The sequence below is a fragment of the Triturus cristatus genome, chromosome 4_1, assembly GCF_964204655.1.
Source record: "Triturus cristatus chromosome 4_1, aTriCri1.1, whole genome shotgun sequence".
In the NCBI taxonomy this organism is placed as follows: Eukaryota; Metazoa; Chordata; class Amphibia; order Caudata; family Salamandridae; genus Triturus; species Triturus cristatus.
In genome coordinates this window covers 225,909,616-225,928,825 of record NC_140585.1, presented here as the reverse complement: position 1 = coordinate 225,928,825, position 19,210 = coordinate 225,909,616, and the positions used below count along the sequence as shown (strand labels likewise).

General features: G+C 46.5%; 1 protein-coding gene across 3 annotated transcripts in view; it reads left to right on the top strand.

Annotated features, from left to right (window-relative positions):
* DENND2A (DENN domain containing 2A) overlaps nucleotides 1-19,210 on the top strand; it is a 398,086-nt gene that overhangs the window by 297,081 nt on the left and 81,795 nt on the right. For all 3 annotated transcript variants that reach the window (XM_085651922.1, XM_085651923.1, XM_085651920.1), the window contains one exon: nucleotides 1,320-1,559. In XM_085651922.1, the coding sequence (XP_085508048.1) occupies nucleotides 1,320-1,559 (240 nt within the window). The remainder of the gene's footprint in view (nucleotides 1-1,319; nucleotides 1,560-19,210) is intronic.

Below are 19,210 nucleotides of genomic sequence, written 5' to 3'. Positions count from 1 at the left end.
GGCTCCCAGGGTCGTTGAGTGAGCCCTAGATCCGCCTCCCGGAGTCACCGAGTGAGCCCAAGTGCAGCATCCCAGTGTCACTGAATGAACACTTGTGTAGCCACCAAGTGTGATTGAGTCCTAGTGCAGCCTCCCAGTGTCATTGTGTGAGTTTGAGAAGTAGCTCCTGGGGTCAGAGTGAACCCTAGTGCAGTCTCCTAGTGTCACTGAGCGAGTCCTAGTGCAGTCTTCCCAGTCTCACTGAGTGAGTCCGACGGCTGCCTCCCAGTATCATTGAGAGTTGAGTGAGTACTAGTATCCTCCCAGTGTCATTGAGGGAGTCCTAGTGCAGTCTTCTAGTGTCACTGAGTGATTCCTAGTGCAGTCTCACTGAGTGAGTCAGACTGCTTCATCCCAGTGTCATTGAGTGAACATTCGTGCAGTCTCCCCGTGTCATTGAGACCTAGTGCAGCCTCCAAGTGTGTTTCATTGAGTCCTAGTGCAGCCTCCCATTGTCGCTGAGTAAATCCCACAATCACCTCCCAGAGATGGGAGACAGCGTTTACAACGCTGGCAATACCACGCGGGTTGATAACAACTCAGTCGTTACAACGACCGCATTGTTACCACGCGTGGCATTATATTGCAAGTCGTTTCAATGACTTGCTCTAGGGGGCGTGCAACAACAGGGAATGTGTTGGATTTTTAATCCAACATTTTCCCTGCTGTTGCGCTAACTGGAGTAGGAATAGTAATTTATAATATTCCTAAGTCCAGCGTGCCACCTAGCGCAAGTCGTTGAAACGACTTGCGATGTAATGCCACGCGTGGTAACAACGCGGTTGTTGTAACGACCACGTTGTTACCTACCTCGTGGTAACACCACGCGTTGTATCGTCATACATTCCCCAGTGTCGCTGAGTAAATCCCACAACCACCTCCCAGTGTCGCAGAGTAAATCCTACAACCACCTCCCAGTATGACTGAATAAATCCCACAATCACCCCCGGTATCACTGAGTAAATCTTAGAGGAGCTTCCTATTGTCACTAAGTAAATTGCAGAGCTGCCACTCAGTGTCTCTTGAGACGTCCTACAGAGTGGCCTTTCAGTGTTGCTGAATACCCGCTCAACGTCAGTAAGTTAATACTGTATGTGCTCCTAGTTTTACCTCCACATTGGTATTCTGAACCTCTCTATATTGTCTCTTTTCACTTTTTTTAATTTCCTTTTGTAGTTCCTTTCTTTACCTCAGACAACTGCTGAGTACTAGCCTCACTCCCTCCCTTCCTTCCCAGCTCTGACTCCCTCAATAATTCTCGCTTCATTTCTCCCTCGCAGACTCCAGCCCCCTCAATGAGATTGTCTCTGAGTCCTTTGTGCGCTTCTTCGTGGAGGTTGTGGGTCACTATTCACTCTTCCTGGTCCCTGGGGAGCGGGACGAGAAAACTCTGCATCGGGAAGCTTTCCGCAAGTCCGTCTCCTCTAAGAGCCTTCGGCGATTCCTGGAAGTCTTCATGGAAACACAGATGTTTGGTGGATTTAGCCAAGAGCGGGAGCTGCAGAAACAGGGGTCCAAAGGTGAGCACTAGCTGGGGGTGTGAATGCTGCTCCTAAAGAGGGAGCATTTAATGCAAAGCTGCCTTCTGCTCCCAAAGAGGGAGCATTGCATGCAAAGCTGCCTGCTACACCACAAGAGGGAGCATTTCATGCAAAGCTGCCTGCTTCTCCCAAATATGGAGCATTTCATGCAAAGCTGCCTGCTTCTCCAACTGATAGAGCATTTAGTTCAAATCTGCCTGCTGATCCCAAAGAGGGCGCATTTAATGCAAAGCTGCTCACTCATCAGGCAATAGAGAAGGCTCAGGGCACCATCCTGTAAGCAAAATTGCAAATTCTTTCAACACCCAATGAAAAATGTGATTTTCTTTTTTTTAATAGTTGTCGGATATTGAATATTGTATTGCCCAATAACCTATTGCATCAGTGTGAGTTAGTGGACATTAAATAGACGAGGTTGGAGAGGGAGATGTTGTAATGTGAGGCAGTATAAAATGATTCTTTCCCTTGGGTAGAAAAAGTCTTGGTAGCACCCCTCCATTCATTTAAAGAGTTGAATTTTAAGAATGTATTGTGGGTGAGACTTCAGTCCACTGGCTCACTTCCATCAAGGCACCAGAATGAGTTAATTTGTAAATGCTTAATCTCGTAAACCGTCCAGAAGAAAAAAGAGGAGCCATGTTGAAAACTAATAGTTCAAAACTTCATTTTATTAGTCACTCCACTACTTAAGTTGGTTAACATGTATTCACCGCTGACGATATTTTATAACTGTAATATTAGGAATTTGCATCACCTATTGGGGATTCTATGTTTTCCTTCTTCCTATACACAATCATTTGTATTTCTTTAGATTGCTAAATTACATGCTTGTACCATTTGCTGCTGTACATCACATGCTGTCTACACTTCTGCCAGCTAGTGTTTGGTACAGACTTTTGAAAGTTACTTTTGTCTCATGATGCCTCCCTGAAAACCACAATGCACAAGGACAAAGCATCAAACCTCAAATTGTTTCGAACCCTGGGCACTGAAAGACTACTTTTAACAACTACGCTTCTATTAGTTCGTGACTAGAGGGTTTCCTTACCCACTGGGTTTGACTGGAGTACACGCCCTTGTAATTTTGCAATTGTCATTTCCAGTGGTCGGACCATCACAAGTTTGCAATCTCTACTTACCTCGGGATAGGAGGACTCCACCTGTTGGGCCTGCCAGGCCTTGAAAAATAAAGACGATCCACTATAGGAAGAAGAGTTGGTGAGTGCATTATAGAGTGCATAGACCATGCCATTCTTTAGACCCAACGGTCTTGAAGGCACTTCTGGAGGTGAAAATAAATCCAGATTCTCTGCAGGTAGGGCAGAGCCACTTGCCCACTCTCCGCTCAGAGAGCTCTGATGTTGATGAGCAACAAGCTTCTGTGGCCACTGGAAAACCTGCACCCAGGGCAAAGGCTTACCCAAAGACCCCCATACCTGAAGAAACATCAGAGGCTTGACCCCCCCCCCACCCCTTTCTCCCCACCTTTTTCCCTCAAGCCCACTCGGAGGCTGAACACATTTCTTGAGGAAGCGGGGCCTTAAACCCCTAAACTGTGACTAAGAGGCTTCATCAGGCAGCTTTTGCCCCCATCACTGAGCCCGCTCAGCGGCGAGCGCCCACCTCAGGTCTGAAGAAAGCTCAAGCCAAGGACTCCAATCACTGACTCTAAGCTAAGGTGCCTCAAGCCCGCGATACCGTCCTGACACCTTCAGCACCTAAGTCGGCTTTGCAACCGGCTCTGAGGCTACCCTCAATTCCAGACTTAATATTGAGCAACGCATTCCCAGCCTCGGGCTTCCAGAGGTGCCTGATGTCAGGCAACAGAAACTTTAAATCCACTTCACCTGTAGGAATAGTCTGGCTTGACCTTTGCATCACGAGGCAGGCACTACATGCCCCAGAAAGAGGAGCCTCCCTTTTGGGGAGGCTGTTTCAGTGGAGCTCCAAACTTACCCCAGCCGCCAAAAAACGCATGCAACAAGACATCAGCCCAGCTCAACCACCTCTACAGAGCTCTATTTCCACCGAATCCCAACACAGTTGCCATTAAGGTCACCTCCACACACCCATTGCCTCTGGTCATGAGCCATTTTGGCCCCCTGGACCACTCTGTTGATGGTGCCGGAGAGAATCCCTGGCAGGTCTGCAATGTCGACCCTTAGGGCGACACAAACCTTAAACCCTACGCAATGAAGGCTTCACCTCCCGATGACATGACCACCAAATGAGCAGCTGATCACCATAAGGTGAAACTCCAGAGTTTCACCTTAGAAGAGCAGGACACCCTATCTGATTGACTCCTTATCTAAAAATCGAAAGGACTCTGCAGAGAAAGTTTATGCGAGTTTAAGCTATTGGCATTATAAATGACTGCCTTTTATTTATGTTTTAAAAACCAAAACATAAACAAAAGGCTTTTACAATGCTAACAGATGAAACTTGAGTGAATGCGAGACCTGATGCATAGTTAATGCTTGTTTCTTATGGAACGCTGGGGAGCCTAACTCATACAACCCACTTATTTTTCGGGTTGCTTTCGTTATTTAACTTTTAAGAAGGTGAAATTACAAAATAAGTTTTGGGAAGGCGCACCATTTTAAACCCTTAAATGACAGTATCTTTAAATCTGTATTGTCAGAATTCATTTTATATGCGACACGAACGCGGGAAGAACATTTGAGACAAGGACCTTTTGATGTTTACCTAATACTCATAATATGGCCACATTGTTTAAAAGTCATTCAACAAACTTCCCCATGTTTGCTTCCGAGCACACACACGCAGCGGTCATATTACAATATGTATTTATAACCATAGTGGGTCAGTAGTAATATTGTAATGAAAGCATATTTAGAATATTCAGCTAAGCATCTGCGTGATTCTGCTTCAGATGTTCATTATGTGTATTCTCTATATAAAATATTCAAAGCACTCGTATACAACAGTGATGTCCGTTTTTATTTTGTGAATTGGAAACATTGTCATAAAACATTTTTTAAATTCTTGAAGCGCTTTAATCCTCCTTTTATTCGTAAAATGTCCCTTGCTGATGGACGTGCTCTAGAAGTGCGCGTATTCATGTGGAACCCCAGCATACCATGAGTTGGGCATTTCTTCCCAGGAAGCAAACATCTGTTTCAGCAATAAGGGACTTTCACACGTGACACGGATCAAACTACAGGGAGGGAGGCGAGTTGCCATTACGCATCGTAAAGTATACAGGTGAGTAATTTAATTGCACATTACCCATCTGACATGTAGTTAGACCATAACCTCGTGCAGAGTATTCAGCTGCCTAACAAGTACAAAACAAAATAAATGTGACCTTGGGTAATGTAACTGGTGCTCATACAGCGCTGCTATACCTTCGGCTCGAGTTGGCGCTATATAAATCGCGCAAAACTATACGGGGTGTTACTTTTTAAATGGATTTCTCACTTGAAAATACTTTGAGGCTTTTTTATGTTCAACAGTGCCCCCAAGTGGGTTAAGCTAGTAACAGTCTATGTTCGTTTATGGCGCGTTCACTTTCACTTGTCTGAATGCCTCGAGCGGTACACGTTCACATCGCCTGTCCAGGCGCGCACATGTTTTGTCCCCCTTCGGCCAAGAAACCGACAACAATAGATCTCGCCAAGTGGAGCAGTGCGCATGCGCTGCGTCACTAGGCGAGAACTAAAAAAGTATAAATCAGTTATAGATGACCTTGTCTTCATCAGTGGTCATTTACCTCCGGACTCATTTATTGTCCACCCAACTCGCAAAAGAGCTTTCACACAAGGCACTGGAGATTCTCCCACTCTTAAACAAGAAATCCAGAAAGCTGATGCAGCTGCAGAGAACGTTGCAGTGGGAGCTACAATGTTGCGGTTTATAGCCAGGCCTGTTGGACTTCTTTCAGGGTATGTCAGATACCCATGGGATAGATGGATAAGCTAATCAAGCATCTGCCCGAGGCGTACTGCAAACACTGCATAGAGCTACTGCAGAGGGGAAAGATGAATTTGAAGTTCAAACATCCATTGTTCATTATGGCCAGCTGACTCTACCTCCAGTGAGGTGAATATGTAGACACTCTTGGCTGAGGGTTTCTGGGTTATGTCAAGTGGTCATTCAATATCCCCTTTAATGGCGAACACCTTTTTTGATTTTGGTTGGACAATGTGATGGAATAGATAAACAAGACACCAGTAATAAAAGACCTATGGGGGTACTCTATAAAGGCATGATGGAGTGCGAAATTTGGAACAATACCTCGGTGTTCCAGGTGGCACCATCATCACGCCTTTCAGGAGGAACCGGTGCAGAGGTCCCATATCTGAGGAAGACTCCGGGGCAGCAGTTGAGGAGGAGGTAGAAGCGCCTCTGTAAAGGCCCCCTCCACCCACAGGGCACACCACTGGTGTTTCTGTATCTCGGTGATTGGCTTCTAAAAAACAGCAGCAGACAGCAATGCCTAGCTCACACTTAGGCAGCTGTATCTCTCCTGCACAGGATATGATTTACAATCAATACCAAAAAGTCCTATCTCTGACTTCAGCCGATCCAACCAAGATGGGGTGATTTCAAAGGCTGCTTCCGCTTTTTCACACATCATGTCTTCTAAAAGTGAGAACTATCATGAAACTGTGGGGATGATGGCCTCCTACATTGACATAGTGCACACACTCCGATGCATATGTGTGTGTGCGCCCTAGAGGAGTGTGTGTCCAGACAATGGTCACAAGTGATGAGTAAATGGAAAGATCCAGTGTTGGTTGAGCCTTGAATTTATCCCAATTTAAAATTTGTGTTATTCGGCAGACCATTTCTGGACCCTGAACCACAGGAGACCATTACCAAAGACTTCTCACTTACAGGGTGGGGACCACATCTGAACTACATGACTGTTCAAAGGTACCTGGACGACAGGAGCAATGAAAATATCATATATCAACCTTCTAGAGCTTAGAACCGTCCATTTGGCACTTTGAACATTTTACAGGCTCTTTCAAAACAAGACAGTCCTAATGAGGACAAATATGTCCGCCAAATATTACATCCAAAAACAAGGTGCACCCACTTACTCCAGCTGTCAGCACTAGCAGAATCACAGTGAGTTGCAGGCTTCAGCAGCTGGTTAGTCTTTAGTCCATGTTCACAAGTAAGTTGTCATCTCATGCATAACTCACCCACTGGGGACAAAAACATTTCCTGGTGCAGGGTGTGGTTTGGGGAGGGATCACGAGTTCTTTTGGAAATCAAAATTTGGGCATCAAAGATAAACAACTTGCAAAAGTCTGCACCCCACACTAGATGGCAGGAGTTTGCAGAGCATGTGAATCTACAGCACTAAAAGCTACAAACCAATAGCTAGGTTAAACATTCCTTATTTTTAGTGGGCGATTCTTACTAGACACTTTTATGAAGCTGTGGCTTTAGGTTTACTTGCTGGAATGTGCACATGAACAAAGTGAGTATTGGTGCATTTTTGGTTTTAAGGATGTCAGGTGCTCACCCAGGACTTGTGCTATGCTTCTGAGAGACTTACTGATCTGTATGTATGTATAGTTATCAGAAACCTGTTCAGGAACTCTGTTATACTCACAAACTCTTGGTAGAACTGCCCTTTATCTCATCCATGAGACCATGGGCCACTCAACAGACTATTGCCAACCAGAAGTGCAGAAGCAGCATCTAAGAAATCCCTCCTATTAATGAGAAATGAGTTGCATTATTAAGTGTTTGGTACCATTTCAGGCATCAAGAGTTTACAGCAACATTGTGCAAAATGTTCATAATGCCAAAATGAGATGCATTTGCCATTTCACACACTGGAGAATTGTAAAGTTACCCCAGCACATCAATTTTCCCTCAAGTGTTTGTCTACATACTCTGTTTTTCTGACAGGTGAGTTGTAGCAGGATTGAGCTTTTTTTAGGTCGGTGCTCATTTATGGAACACCTTAACCGCAGCCCTCCTGCTTGAAATCTCCTTAGAAAGGTTCAGAGCGGAGCTAAAGTCCCTTCTTGTTCTCTAACGGAGTTTACCACCATTTAGGTGCCGGTAGGAGGATGAAGAACACATAGAAATATGACCGCATTAAGTGTGTTAAATAGAAGCTGACATGGTCTACCCGGTCCTGGGCTTTCATTTAACAGACACCCATCCAACACTTCCATTCTCATCCTTTTTTCTAGTTGGACTACTTGTCACTGTGACTCTTACCTCCACTTCTGCCCCTTTTCACATGAGCGAACAGTTAAAAGAAAAGAGAAATACATGTGTTTTCCTTAAAATGTTGTGGTGAAGTGTCAAAGTATTTAATCAAATCCCTCCCATCCACATTTCTACCAGTGACATGTTCCAGCCACACTCTTCGATTTATTATGTTTCATTTTTGGCCCACTGTGGCCGTATTATAGTCAGAGGCAGCCTTCTTGATCTGCAGTGTAAAGGGAAAATTATTTTGTTCATTTCTTTTCTTGAAACACCTCAGCTGTTCCAAGTGTCTGGAACAGCTCAATTTGTAGACACCTGGGCTGAAATCTGGCCTCAACTGCTTCTGCCTTTTGAGTTCTTGTCTGTCAGACCAGAGGATATGTATTAGGATAGGAATGTCTCCTCCATATGAACCAAACCTGTGCCTCTGCCCCAAGTGCCCAAGTATGTTTGAAACTGGCATCCTGACTTATTATGGTCCTGGTGTCATGCTAATCTAGCATGTGCACAGAGGTTTAAGCATGTCCCTGAAAATTTGGTGTCCAGAACCTGTTCTGTGACCTGGAGGGGTACACCAAGTGTGCTTTGATAGCGTGTGGCAATCTACTGTCCATGCCCGGAGTGTAACATGCCATGGGTGTAACACAGCAGTGGTGGCAGTGTACCATTATTTTGAGAATCTGTAGTGTGACCACTTGTTTTTCTGTCAGTAAGTGTGAAGTCTGCTGACCTCTCTAGTGTAAAGCTCTGCTGTTATGTGAAACCCAAAACCTTGCCCTGACATCCCGTGGACAGCCCCTCACACACACACACAACAGTGGAAGTCTATTTCCTGTATTACTGTAGCTATAGGTTGGAGACCCAGACACAGAGGACACGAGTATGGAGGCATTGCTGCCCTTAAAAATTAATTATTAGCAGTGGGCTGCCAATTAGTTCTTCCTCAGCACTGCTGGTGGTAGTGGTGAGGGGTGACACTGCAGTTTCTGTTCAAGGTGAGGAGGTCTCTGGCCAGAGCCCATCTTTTTGTCTGAGATTACTGTTTCAAGAATGCGGAGGACAGACGGGTGCAGAGAACTCGCACTTCATTATGCTCATTATTTCGGGACTCCCGCGTGGAGCCTTCCCATTGCTACCCGCTTGGAGAGCGGTAATTTTAAACAAATGGAGTGTCTGTGGAGCAACCTGGGCATGTCAGTTGAAAGGGAACCCACCCAAACTGGTCCTGAAGTTTGGGACACTGGACCAGCATCTCCTGTCTGGGAAATGTGTGTTAAATAAAAATCCAAGCCACCCTACTTTCATCCAATTCAAAGTTCTTTGTGACCAAGGAAGGGAGTGCTTCCCAGAGTATTTGAAGGTCTGGTATCTGCCTTACAGCCATTTTCCCATAGCTGAGGAGACATCTCGTGAAGTTTACACTTTCCGCTGTAGGAGCTGAAGATCTGTTTAAAGTGACTAGAAGCCTGCTAGAACACTCTGCTCAAATTTGACAGCTTCCACCAGAGGACCCTCCTAGAAAACCTTCCCTATGGGTAATTTCTCTGATTAAGTAAAAACTGCTCAAAGAAACCATATTTTATAATCTAAGCCAAAGAACTGTTAGGAATGTTGCAGGATCGCGACTATCCAGAAAAGAGCATTAAAAACACTTTCAAAGGAGCAACTAATCAAAACAGGGACGCCCTACTTGATTCACCAGTAAGAAATAAAAACGCGATTTCCCTAATGTGTGTAACCACGTATAATACCATCTCGGATGACATAAAAAAAATTGTAAACAATTACTCGTGCATAATTGAATCAGGGAGCATAAAATAGGATAAACTGCTCTTCTCTTTCAAAAAGGCAAAGAGCTTCAAATACAGTCTGGTAAGAACAAGACCTCAAAACCCTATAACCACTGATGTAAGAAGCACAGAAGCTTATGGGGCCCCCCGGACGTCACTGGACACCATGCCTGTGGAAATGACAGTGTCTGCCATCTAATGAGTTCAACAAAAACTCTGAACCTTAAACCAGGTAAAACCTGGACATTACAATAACACACAAATTGCAACTCCACAAACATAATGTTACAATACATGGGCATCACCACCAGAAGACTCAAGATGGGAATAAATGAACACAGGAGTAATATAAGGTGCAGAAGAAACAGAACATAAATGACAGAACACTTCATCCAACAGGGACACACTCCCAATGACATGACTTGGGTAATTATAGAACAACTGGAAAACTCTTCAGAAAATCTGGAAAGCCACCTCTTTGAGAAAGAACAACGTTGGATTTACCAAATGTCAACTCATAAAACAGGCCTGAATGACAATATACCTTGGAGCAATGTCCTATGAACTAATCATGTACTATGTATAAGGGTGGATGTATGAAAAAGCTACATGAATTTAGACTGCTCCTGATAAAAAAAAGAAATGGAAACTCTATCCCAGCTACAGAATGAAGGTTGTAATATGAGCAACACCGTACATTTCAATTTTTGAGCCGCAAGTATCCTGCTCCTCCATGATGAATTTTCCATATGCAGGAACCATTATAAATATATGGGAATATTAACATCAGAGGAATGATAAACCAATGAAAAGGTAAAATCTGCACCTTGTCATCATAGTGCTCATGCACATTGTTGTTCCCCTGGATGCTATATGACAACTTAGAGGTATACATGCATTAAATGCACATTAGCTTTTTTTAAATAACAAAACCCCTTGTGTCGCCTCATGACAAGAGAATCCAGTGACAGACAGCAGTGGTCTCTCATATCCATGACAAGCACACGTCATAGCACATCTGTGCAAATCAAACACACGGTAGGACGCCGCTCCATCCTATGTGAGATCAAACACTGGTCATGGCGGTTTCTACGGGACCGGAAACAGGTAGACACATACATTTTTAAACTGAGCCGCCTGACCTCCGTCCTCAATCTACAGGACTGTTGAGGATGCAGTAGGTTTGCATGCATGTGAGGCACCTTAAAGAAGTAAGTAGAACTGGGGGAACCTTACTTCAGAGCAAACAGCCCATTCAAGCTCCATGTCTAAATGTTAGTTTTAACCAATTACAGAGTGTGACTACAGGGCCCACCTCCTCGCAGTATCCCAAGGAGCAACAAGCTACCTCAAATTAAGTTGGTGTAATCTACAGTTTTTTGAATGATTATTATTATATGTGGTTACAACGATCACGCTTGAAACACTAATTGCGTTACTAATAACATACCCACATAATAGATCACTCGATTGAACCAGGGTATAGCACGCTAAGATTTTTCTGCTTTAAAACGGTTAAAAACACCCTCCCCCTTTGTCTCCAGGGAATGCCAGTTCCGAGAGACAATTGATGTGATTGAGTAGACATTGACAATATGACTATCTGCACACAAGATTATCATTCCCAGACACATGATACTAATAAAATGAAGGTATTTTCCCATGTTACTAAAATACCAACGGCATATCACCACCATAATGTAGACTGGGATGGTGCGCTCGATGGGCCACATTTACTGTGGGCGCACAACAATAGCACATGCGACTGAGCTCTCTACAAAAATCGTTCTCTTTTGTCCTGTTTTTATATCTCAATACCTATGTGTTTTTTAAGAAGAAAAAAATTGCTAATATGAACACAGATGGTATCATATGATCTGATATAAAAAAAAATGCACATTTGCGTATACGAATACTAAAGTTATCACATGAGCTGATGCCACAAAATAAAAAATGGTACGCAGCTTCAAATGTAAGAAGCTGCAGGATATCACGGAGCTGTAAAAAAACAAAAAAGTGAATTAATTATCTGGCTCCACCTGGCTTAATGACCTACCTGATGTATTTTAAATTCTACTTTCTCCATAACATTTTATTTTACAGGACAGGATACAAGAAGTACTGTCTTCACTAACACCGGGGGTTTTGCAAGTATTCACTGCACAACACCCTGCACTTGCATGCTTTAGTACACATGTGAGTTTAACATATTCTTTGGTCCTGAAGAAAGCCAAACTGACCCTGAGAGGCACAAAAATATGACTGGACCGTGCTGACCACATCAAGGATACGTGGGAGCAATTTAATATCCCACATCTATCCGCCAATTTTTTTTAATATTGACGAGAGTCCTAGAAATAAAATCCCAAGTTGTGGAAAGGAGTCTTGAGACAATTTTATTCTGTTCGAGGCATGTGGGCTGCTGAATTCATATCTGTGCATAGATAGCCGCCTAGTGTTGGGTCCGGATGTTTGCACGTTGTTGTCCTGGAAGAGTCTTCGAAGTATCCTGAGATAGGTGACTCCTCCCCTGGACCACAGTGCGGATGGGCATCCTCTCCATCCTCAGATTGTTTTTTCCGCCATTGGGTTCGGATGTGCTTATCTTGACTCAAGTTAGGAAAAACTTTTTTCAGGCCAAAAGGCCTTTAGTTCGCGTCGGTACTGTTCCCGATCGGTATCGACAGTTACTTGTTAGTTTACTGACTTCAAAACCAACTTTTTCGCATCATATCCGACCATCGACCCCACATCGACGATGGAATCGAGGACACCATTCAAGCGGTGTCCTGTTTGCAATGCGAAATATCCCCATGTCGACGTCCACCCGGTGTGCAACAAATGCCTTTCACCGGATCACGACGAATCCACATGTATGGCCTGTGCCCGATTCCGATCCAAAAAGACTCTCCGGAATCGACGAGCAGCGAGACTTGAAGCGCAGCAAGCGGCACCGGCCCCGACCAACATCTTCAGCGCCGAGGACGAAGATGTGGAAGGCGTGGAGAACCTACCCTCCAGACCCGCTTCCGAACACGATTCCGGATCGGAAGACATCGAAGAACAACTCTTTCACAGGGAAGAAGCCGACACCGAGGTAGGAGACTACGATGAGGCCTTAGGGGCCGAAGAAAGTAGCTCCGGTGACAAAAAGGCCTACCCGTACAGACGGAGGATATCCCAAAGCGTCAGTCTATGGCTCCGGTCGAGGGATCGCCTTCGGGCCTTACCCAAGACCTATCCCGCAGTTCTTCGGCCCCGCCCTCTGGCCCGGCCTCGGACATTCAGCGACAGCCATTAGTACCCAAAACGACTGGTTTCCCTTCCTCGAAACCAAAAGTCATATCGGTTCCACAGAAACCGAAACTGAAACTGACACTGGTCGGATCGAAGCCCACTACACCTTCGACGCCAGCCAAACCCGTCGGCACCGACCGCACCAAACGGGACTTCGGTGCCGAACTCGCAGCAGCCGACGTCGGCGCCGACACACGGAAAAAGGCCATCGGTACCGCCAAACCGCCTCGGCCCCCGGCACCGAAACAATCGGCTCCGGCCACAAAGGTCAAAATGGCCGCTGCGTCGCACACCACTTCGAAAGCAGCACCGAAGGCCCAATCATAGACGCCGTCGACAGCTACTACCTCTCCTCGACTCGATGACCCCGTGGCCCCAAAGAAGACCACGCCTGCCTCTACAGAACCGCTCGGCACCAAAGAACCGTCGGCGTTACAGGTACGACAAGTTGCAGCGTCCTTGCAACGCATCAAAGAAAAGGCAGCCCTCCAGGACACATCGGGCTCCGAGCCGAAAAAAGCTCAAAAAGCTTCTCCAGCAACACCCAACATCACTTTTGGACTGCCGCCATCCACGGCGCCCAAACTGTTTGAAATCAGGACACGTGTCACCCAAACTAGGATCACACCTGCCGAACGCTCTCCTACGGAGACGTCACCGTCCCACATCATCGATGCCGACACCGGCAGAATTATGCTCCACAAGCGGAGAATATCCTCCGAGCAGGCTTTGGACTCCTACCGGATCCCGCTAAAGAAAAAGCTGCCAGCGGATTCGGAACCAGTTCTTTACGAACGTCTCCATACCTCTTACCTAGATCCACAACCCTTCTCTCCGACACCCTCCGAAACCGACGCTTTGGAGGACTACATGGGTGACGACGTCCCCTACCCCAGAGAGATGGACCCTGAAGGCCAACAGGACCCTGACCAGGCTTGGGATGACCCTGTGGACCCGGTTGCACCTATGGATACACAGGACACGCAGCTATATGGCGCGAAAACGTCTCCCACAGAGGACACTGCCGCATTCAACGCCCTCATTGAACGTGCTGCGGCCAATCATGGTGTGCAACTCCACTCTGACACAATCGAGGACGATTTTCTAATGGATACTTTCGCATCCTCAGAAAGGAATATCAAAACTCTACCCATGTTGAAAGGTGTCCTCAAACCAGCAAAGGACATTTTCAAAGAACCCACTAGGGCAAGAGTAATAAACCCCAGGATCGACAAAAAATATATGTCGGCGCCTGGGGACCCTACGTACATTAGAGGCCAGTTGCCTCTAGATTCCATCGTAGTCGCTAATGCTCGCAAACGGGCGCACTCGCAGACAACTGGGGACGCTCCTCCCCCGGACAAGGAGTCCAAGGTGCTAGAGACCTCCGGCAAACGGGTTGCAGCCCAGGCAGCTAACATATGGCGTATTGCCAATACCCAGGCGCTCCTAGCTCGCTACGATCGCGCACACTATGACACATTAGAAACCCTACTCCAACATCTCCCTGACCAATACAAAGAGGGAGCAGAGATCCTCATCAGGGAGGGACAACTCCTCACGAACGCATCCATTAAGTGTGCACTGGATGCCGCAGATACAGCTGCCAGAGCAATAAACACCAGCGTCATGTTACGACGACACGCCTGGTTACGAATCTCCGGATTGAAACCTGAGGTTCAAAATAACATCCTCAATCAGCCGGTCAACCCCGACTACTTGTTCGGACCTGAGGTTGACACCACCCTAGAAAAAATAAAAAAGGACACAGACACTGCAAAGTCCATGGGGGCTCTCCAAACGCAGACCTTTCGGAGTGGCTCCTTTCGTCGCCCCGGAAATAGAGGAGCAGGTAGAGGACAGGGGTCACAGCAAACCTACAACAAGGGCAACACACAAAGTACCTACGATAAAAACACCCGGGGTGGATATCGTGGCTCCAGCACAAAGGGCAGAGGACGCGGATACGGCAATACCAGGTCCTCCCCCAAGAACAAACAGTGACGCCCTCTCCCTTCCTCCCGACCACATAACACCTGTCGGGGGAAGGCTACAAAGGTTCCTGTCCACGTGGAACTCCATCACCACGGACAGGTGGGTCAAAGATATTATCAAACACGGTTACTGTCTAGAATTAACCTCCACTCCACCCACAATACCGCCAAAACACCGTCCTATGTCCTCAGAGCACTTAGCGCTATTACAGCAGGAAGTGCTAAGTATGCTGAAAAAAGGCGCAATAGAGGTCGTACCCGTCCACGAGCAAGGTACGGGGGTGTACTCCCTGTACTTCTTAATACCAAAAAAGGACGGGTCACTCAGACCTATACTAGACCTGAGACCCCTCAACCGCTACATTCTCTCAGAGCATTTCCACATGCTCACCCTACAACAAGTCCTCCCGTTGCTCAAACAGGGAGACTTCCTGGCCACGCTAGACCTCAAAGATGCGTATTTCCACATACCCATTCACCCCTCACACAGAAAATATCTCCGGTTCACTATTCAAGGGCAGCACTACCAATTCAAGGTTCTTCCCTTCGGCGTGACAACAGCACCCAGAGTTTTCACAAAGTGCCTAGCTACTGTGGCTGCACATCTACGGAGGCAACACATTCACGTCTACCCTTACCTGGACGACTGGCTTGTTCAGGCAAAGTCAGCCCAGCAATGTGCCAGCCACATGTCCCGCACCATTCCCCTTCTTCACAGTCTGGGGTTCTCACTAAATTACCCAAAATCACATCTCCAACCCGCACACGTACAACAGTACCTAGGTGCGACCATAGACACTCTGGCAGCCACAGCTCAGCCAAATTTAGTGAGGATCAACAGCATGCAAATGCTGATTTCCAAGTTCAACCCCCAACACTCCCTTCCCGCGCGAGTGTTCATGCAGCTGATAGGCATGATGGCCTCCTGCATTTTCATAGTCCCACACGCGAGACTACATATGCGCCCGCTTCAGGAGTGCTTAGCACGTCAATGGAATCAGGCTCACGGACAACTAAAAGACCTAGTGTTGGTGAGCGGTCGGGCATACAACTCTCTGCATTGGTGGAATCCACAAAACCTTTGCAAGGGCCGACCGTTCCAAGAGCCTGTTCCACAAATAATACTGATAGCGGACGGGTCTCTCCAGGGATGAGGAGCTCATGTACTCAATTACACAGTGCAGGGACTATGGACAATACAACAAAAGAAGATGCACATCAACCTTCTAGAACTGATGGCAATCTTCCTGGCAATGAAAGCATTCAAAGTACACTTGTGCAACAAAGTCGTGTTGATCCGGACGGACAACATGACTGCCATGTACTACATACAGAAGCAGGGAGGAACGCACTCTCCACAGTTGTCTTATCTGGCTCAGAGCATGTGGAAGTGGGCCATTCAGAGGAACATATTCCTCATGGCGGAACACCTCCCCGGCAAGGACAACCAGATGGCGGATCTGCTCAGCAGACACAGCCACCAGATGCACGAGTGGGAGTTACACCCATCAGTACTCCAACCGTACTTCCAGCAGTGGGGTCATCCAGAGATAGACCTATTCGCCACAAGCGAAAACGCAAAATGCCAAAGCTTTGCCGCCAGGTTCCCACATCCGCAGTCGCAGGGCAATGCGATATGGATGAACTGGTCCGGCAGATTTGCGTACGCTTTTCCCCCAGGACCATTGATACCGCTGGTGGCACGCAAACTCAGACAACACTCACTGACACTCGTCCTGGTTGCTCCAACATGGGCACGCCAACCATGGTACACCACCTTTCTCGAACTTTCCGTGGTATCGCATCAAAGGCTGCGGATCAAACCCGCGCATTTGACGCAGAACCATGGAGAGATTCAGCACCCAGATCCGCAACAGCTGAACCTGGCAATCTGGCTCCTGAAGTCCTAGAGTTTGGCTACCTAAACCTGCCACCTGACTGTATGGACATCATTAAGGAAGCTAGAAGACCCACTACCAGAGCTTGCTATGCAGCCAAATGGAAAAGGTTCGTCATTTATTGCAATAACAATGACATTAACCCGCTAGACGCGTCCATCCAAAACATAATTTCTTACCTCTTACACCTATACCGATGCAATCTAGCATACACCTCAATACGTGTCCATTTGACCGCAATATCAGCCTATCTCCAGAACAGGCAGCACCTCTCTTTATTCAGAGTGCCTGCCATCAAAGCATTCTTGGAAGGACTCAAACGAGTAATTCCTCCACGCCACCCACCAGCTCCAATGTGGAACCTCAACTTGGTCCTCACACGCCTGATGGGTCCACCCTTTGAACCTCTACACTCATGCGAGATTCAATTCCTCACCTGGAAAGTAGCTTTCCTAGTAGCAATCACTTCTTTGAGGAGAGTTATTGAACTCCAGGCACTAACCGTTCAAGAGCCATTCATACAGGTTCACGCCAACAGGGTCGTACTACGTACCAACCCCAAATTCATGCCCAAGGTGATATCGCAGTTCCACATGAATCAAACTATTGAACTGCCTGTTTTCTTTCAAAACCCACAAACTGTCGCATAAAGAGCACTCCATACACTGGATGTAAAGAGAGCCCTCATGTACTATATAGACAGGACTAAAGTCTTTAGGAAAACAAAACAACTTTTCGTTGCCTTTGCCCCACACCACAAAGGTAACGCCATCTCCAAAGCAGGTATAGCCAGATGGATCGTTAAATGTATTCAAATTTGCTATCAAAAAGCTAAACGCACATTAACGATTCCCCCACGAGCCCACTCAACACGTAAGTTAGGGGCCTCCATGGCTTTCCTAGGAAACATTCCTTTGCATGATATATGTAGAGCAGCCACCTGGTCCACTACACATACATTTACCAAACACTATTTTGTAGATGTGCAATCAAAACAGCAGGCAGCTGTAGGACAGGCTGTTCTCAAAACTCTTTTTCAGACCGCTGCAGCTGGCACTGGTAGCCGCCGCTAATAGAGGGTACTGCTATATATTCTATGCACAGATATGAATTCAGCAGCCCACATGCCTCGAACTGAATATGCTACTTACCAGTATGCATCTGTTCTTGGCATGTAGGGCTGCTGACATTCATATCGCCCACCCTCCTCCCCGGCGCCTGTAGCAGCTGCAGCTCTCAGAATTACTGTAAGCATGGTCATCACTTTCTGTATCTACTCCATCACTGCCACAATGGCGAAAAACAATCTGAGGATGGAGAGGATGCCCATGCGCACTGTGGTCCAGGGGAGGAGTCACCTATCTCAGGATACTTCGAAGACTCTTCCAGGACAACAACGTGCAAACATCCGGACCCAACACTAGGCGGCGATCTATGCACAGATATGAATGTCAGCAGCCCTACATGCCAAGAACAGATGCATACTGGTAAGTAGCATATTCATTTCACCTCATGCTGAACACACAGCCACAAGATCACTCTGTCAAAAAACCCAGTTCTGTTGTAATCGGGCGTCTCAGCAAACCCTGGAAGCAATCGGTAACCAGGGTGGAAACCCAATGATGAAGCATGTTACCTACTAGGTAGTTGAGTGAGAGTTCTTCTAAAAACACCTTGTGTCTTCCAAGTCAATGACGCTTTGGAGAACAAAAATGAGGTAGTTGAAAAAGACATCAATGATATAAGTAGAGTCCTCATTCTAGTGTTGTTGAATATAGAAGCCTGCTGAGAAAGAGGAGTGTTGCTGCTAGAGAAGACTGTCCAGGAGGAATAGCTCACTGTGTTTCTGGATGTAAGGAGCACGCAGAGAATGCTGGCTTTTTCAGAGTGTGAAGCCAGGCATGACCCATTTTATGAAGGAGCCCCCTGGTTGTTTTGCACAGTTATTGTGTGAGCTGTACTAAGACTGTACCTTACGCCCTCTTTGCAGACCAGTCTGCCTCGTGTCAAGAATCTCCAATTAGTCTAGAGCTGCAACTGACAGCCACCACCATACTGGATTTGGCTAGGAGGCAGCAACAGCCAACCAGAACCCTGTCACTAGCTGGCTGCGAGGGCTGCTGAGGATGTGCTTTGAGGCACACAGTTTGTAGGAAGCTGGATCTGTATATACTATACCAAAATGAGGAATAGTGTGCACAGAGTCCAGTGAAACCCCAAAGGTAGGCACAGGTAAAAGAAGATAGCTCCTTACTCTCTATTTGTGGTAGTGTGGGCGAGCAGTAAGGCTGTATCAGTGGGTAGTGCTAAGCATTTTGTAAAGATTAAGTCCAAGCAGATTATTATATAAAAACTGATGATTTATTCCAAGTCAGCACAGTACATCCAAATGCACAGGTAGAGATCTCCTCCGCTTCTGCTGCCTGGAACATGGAACACCATGTACC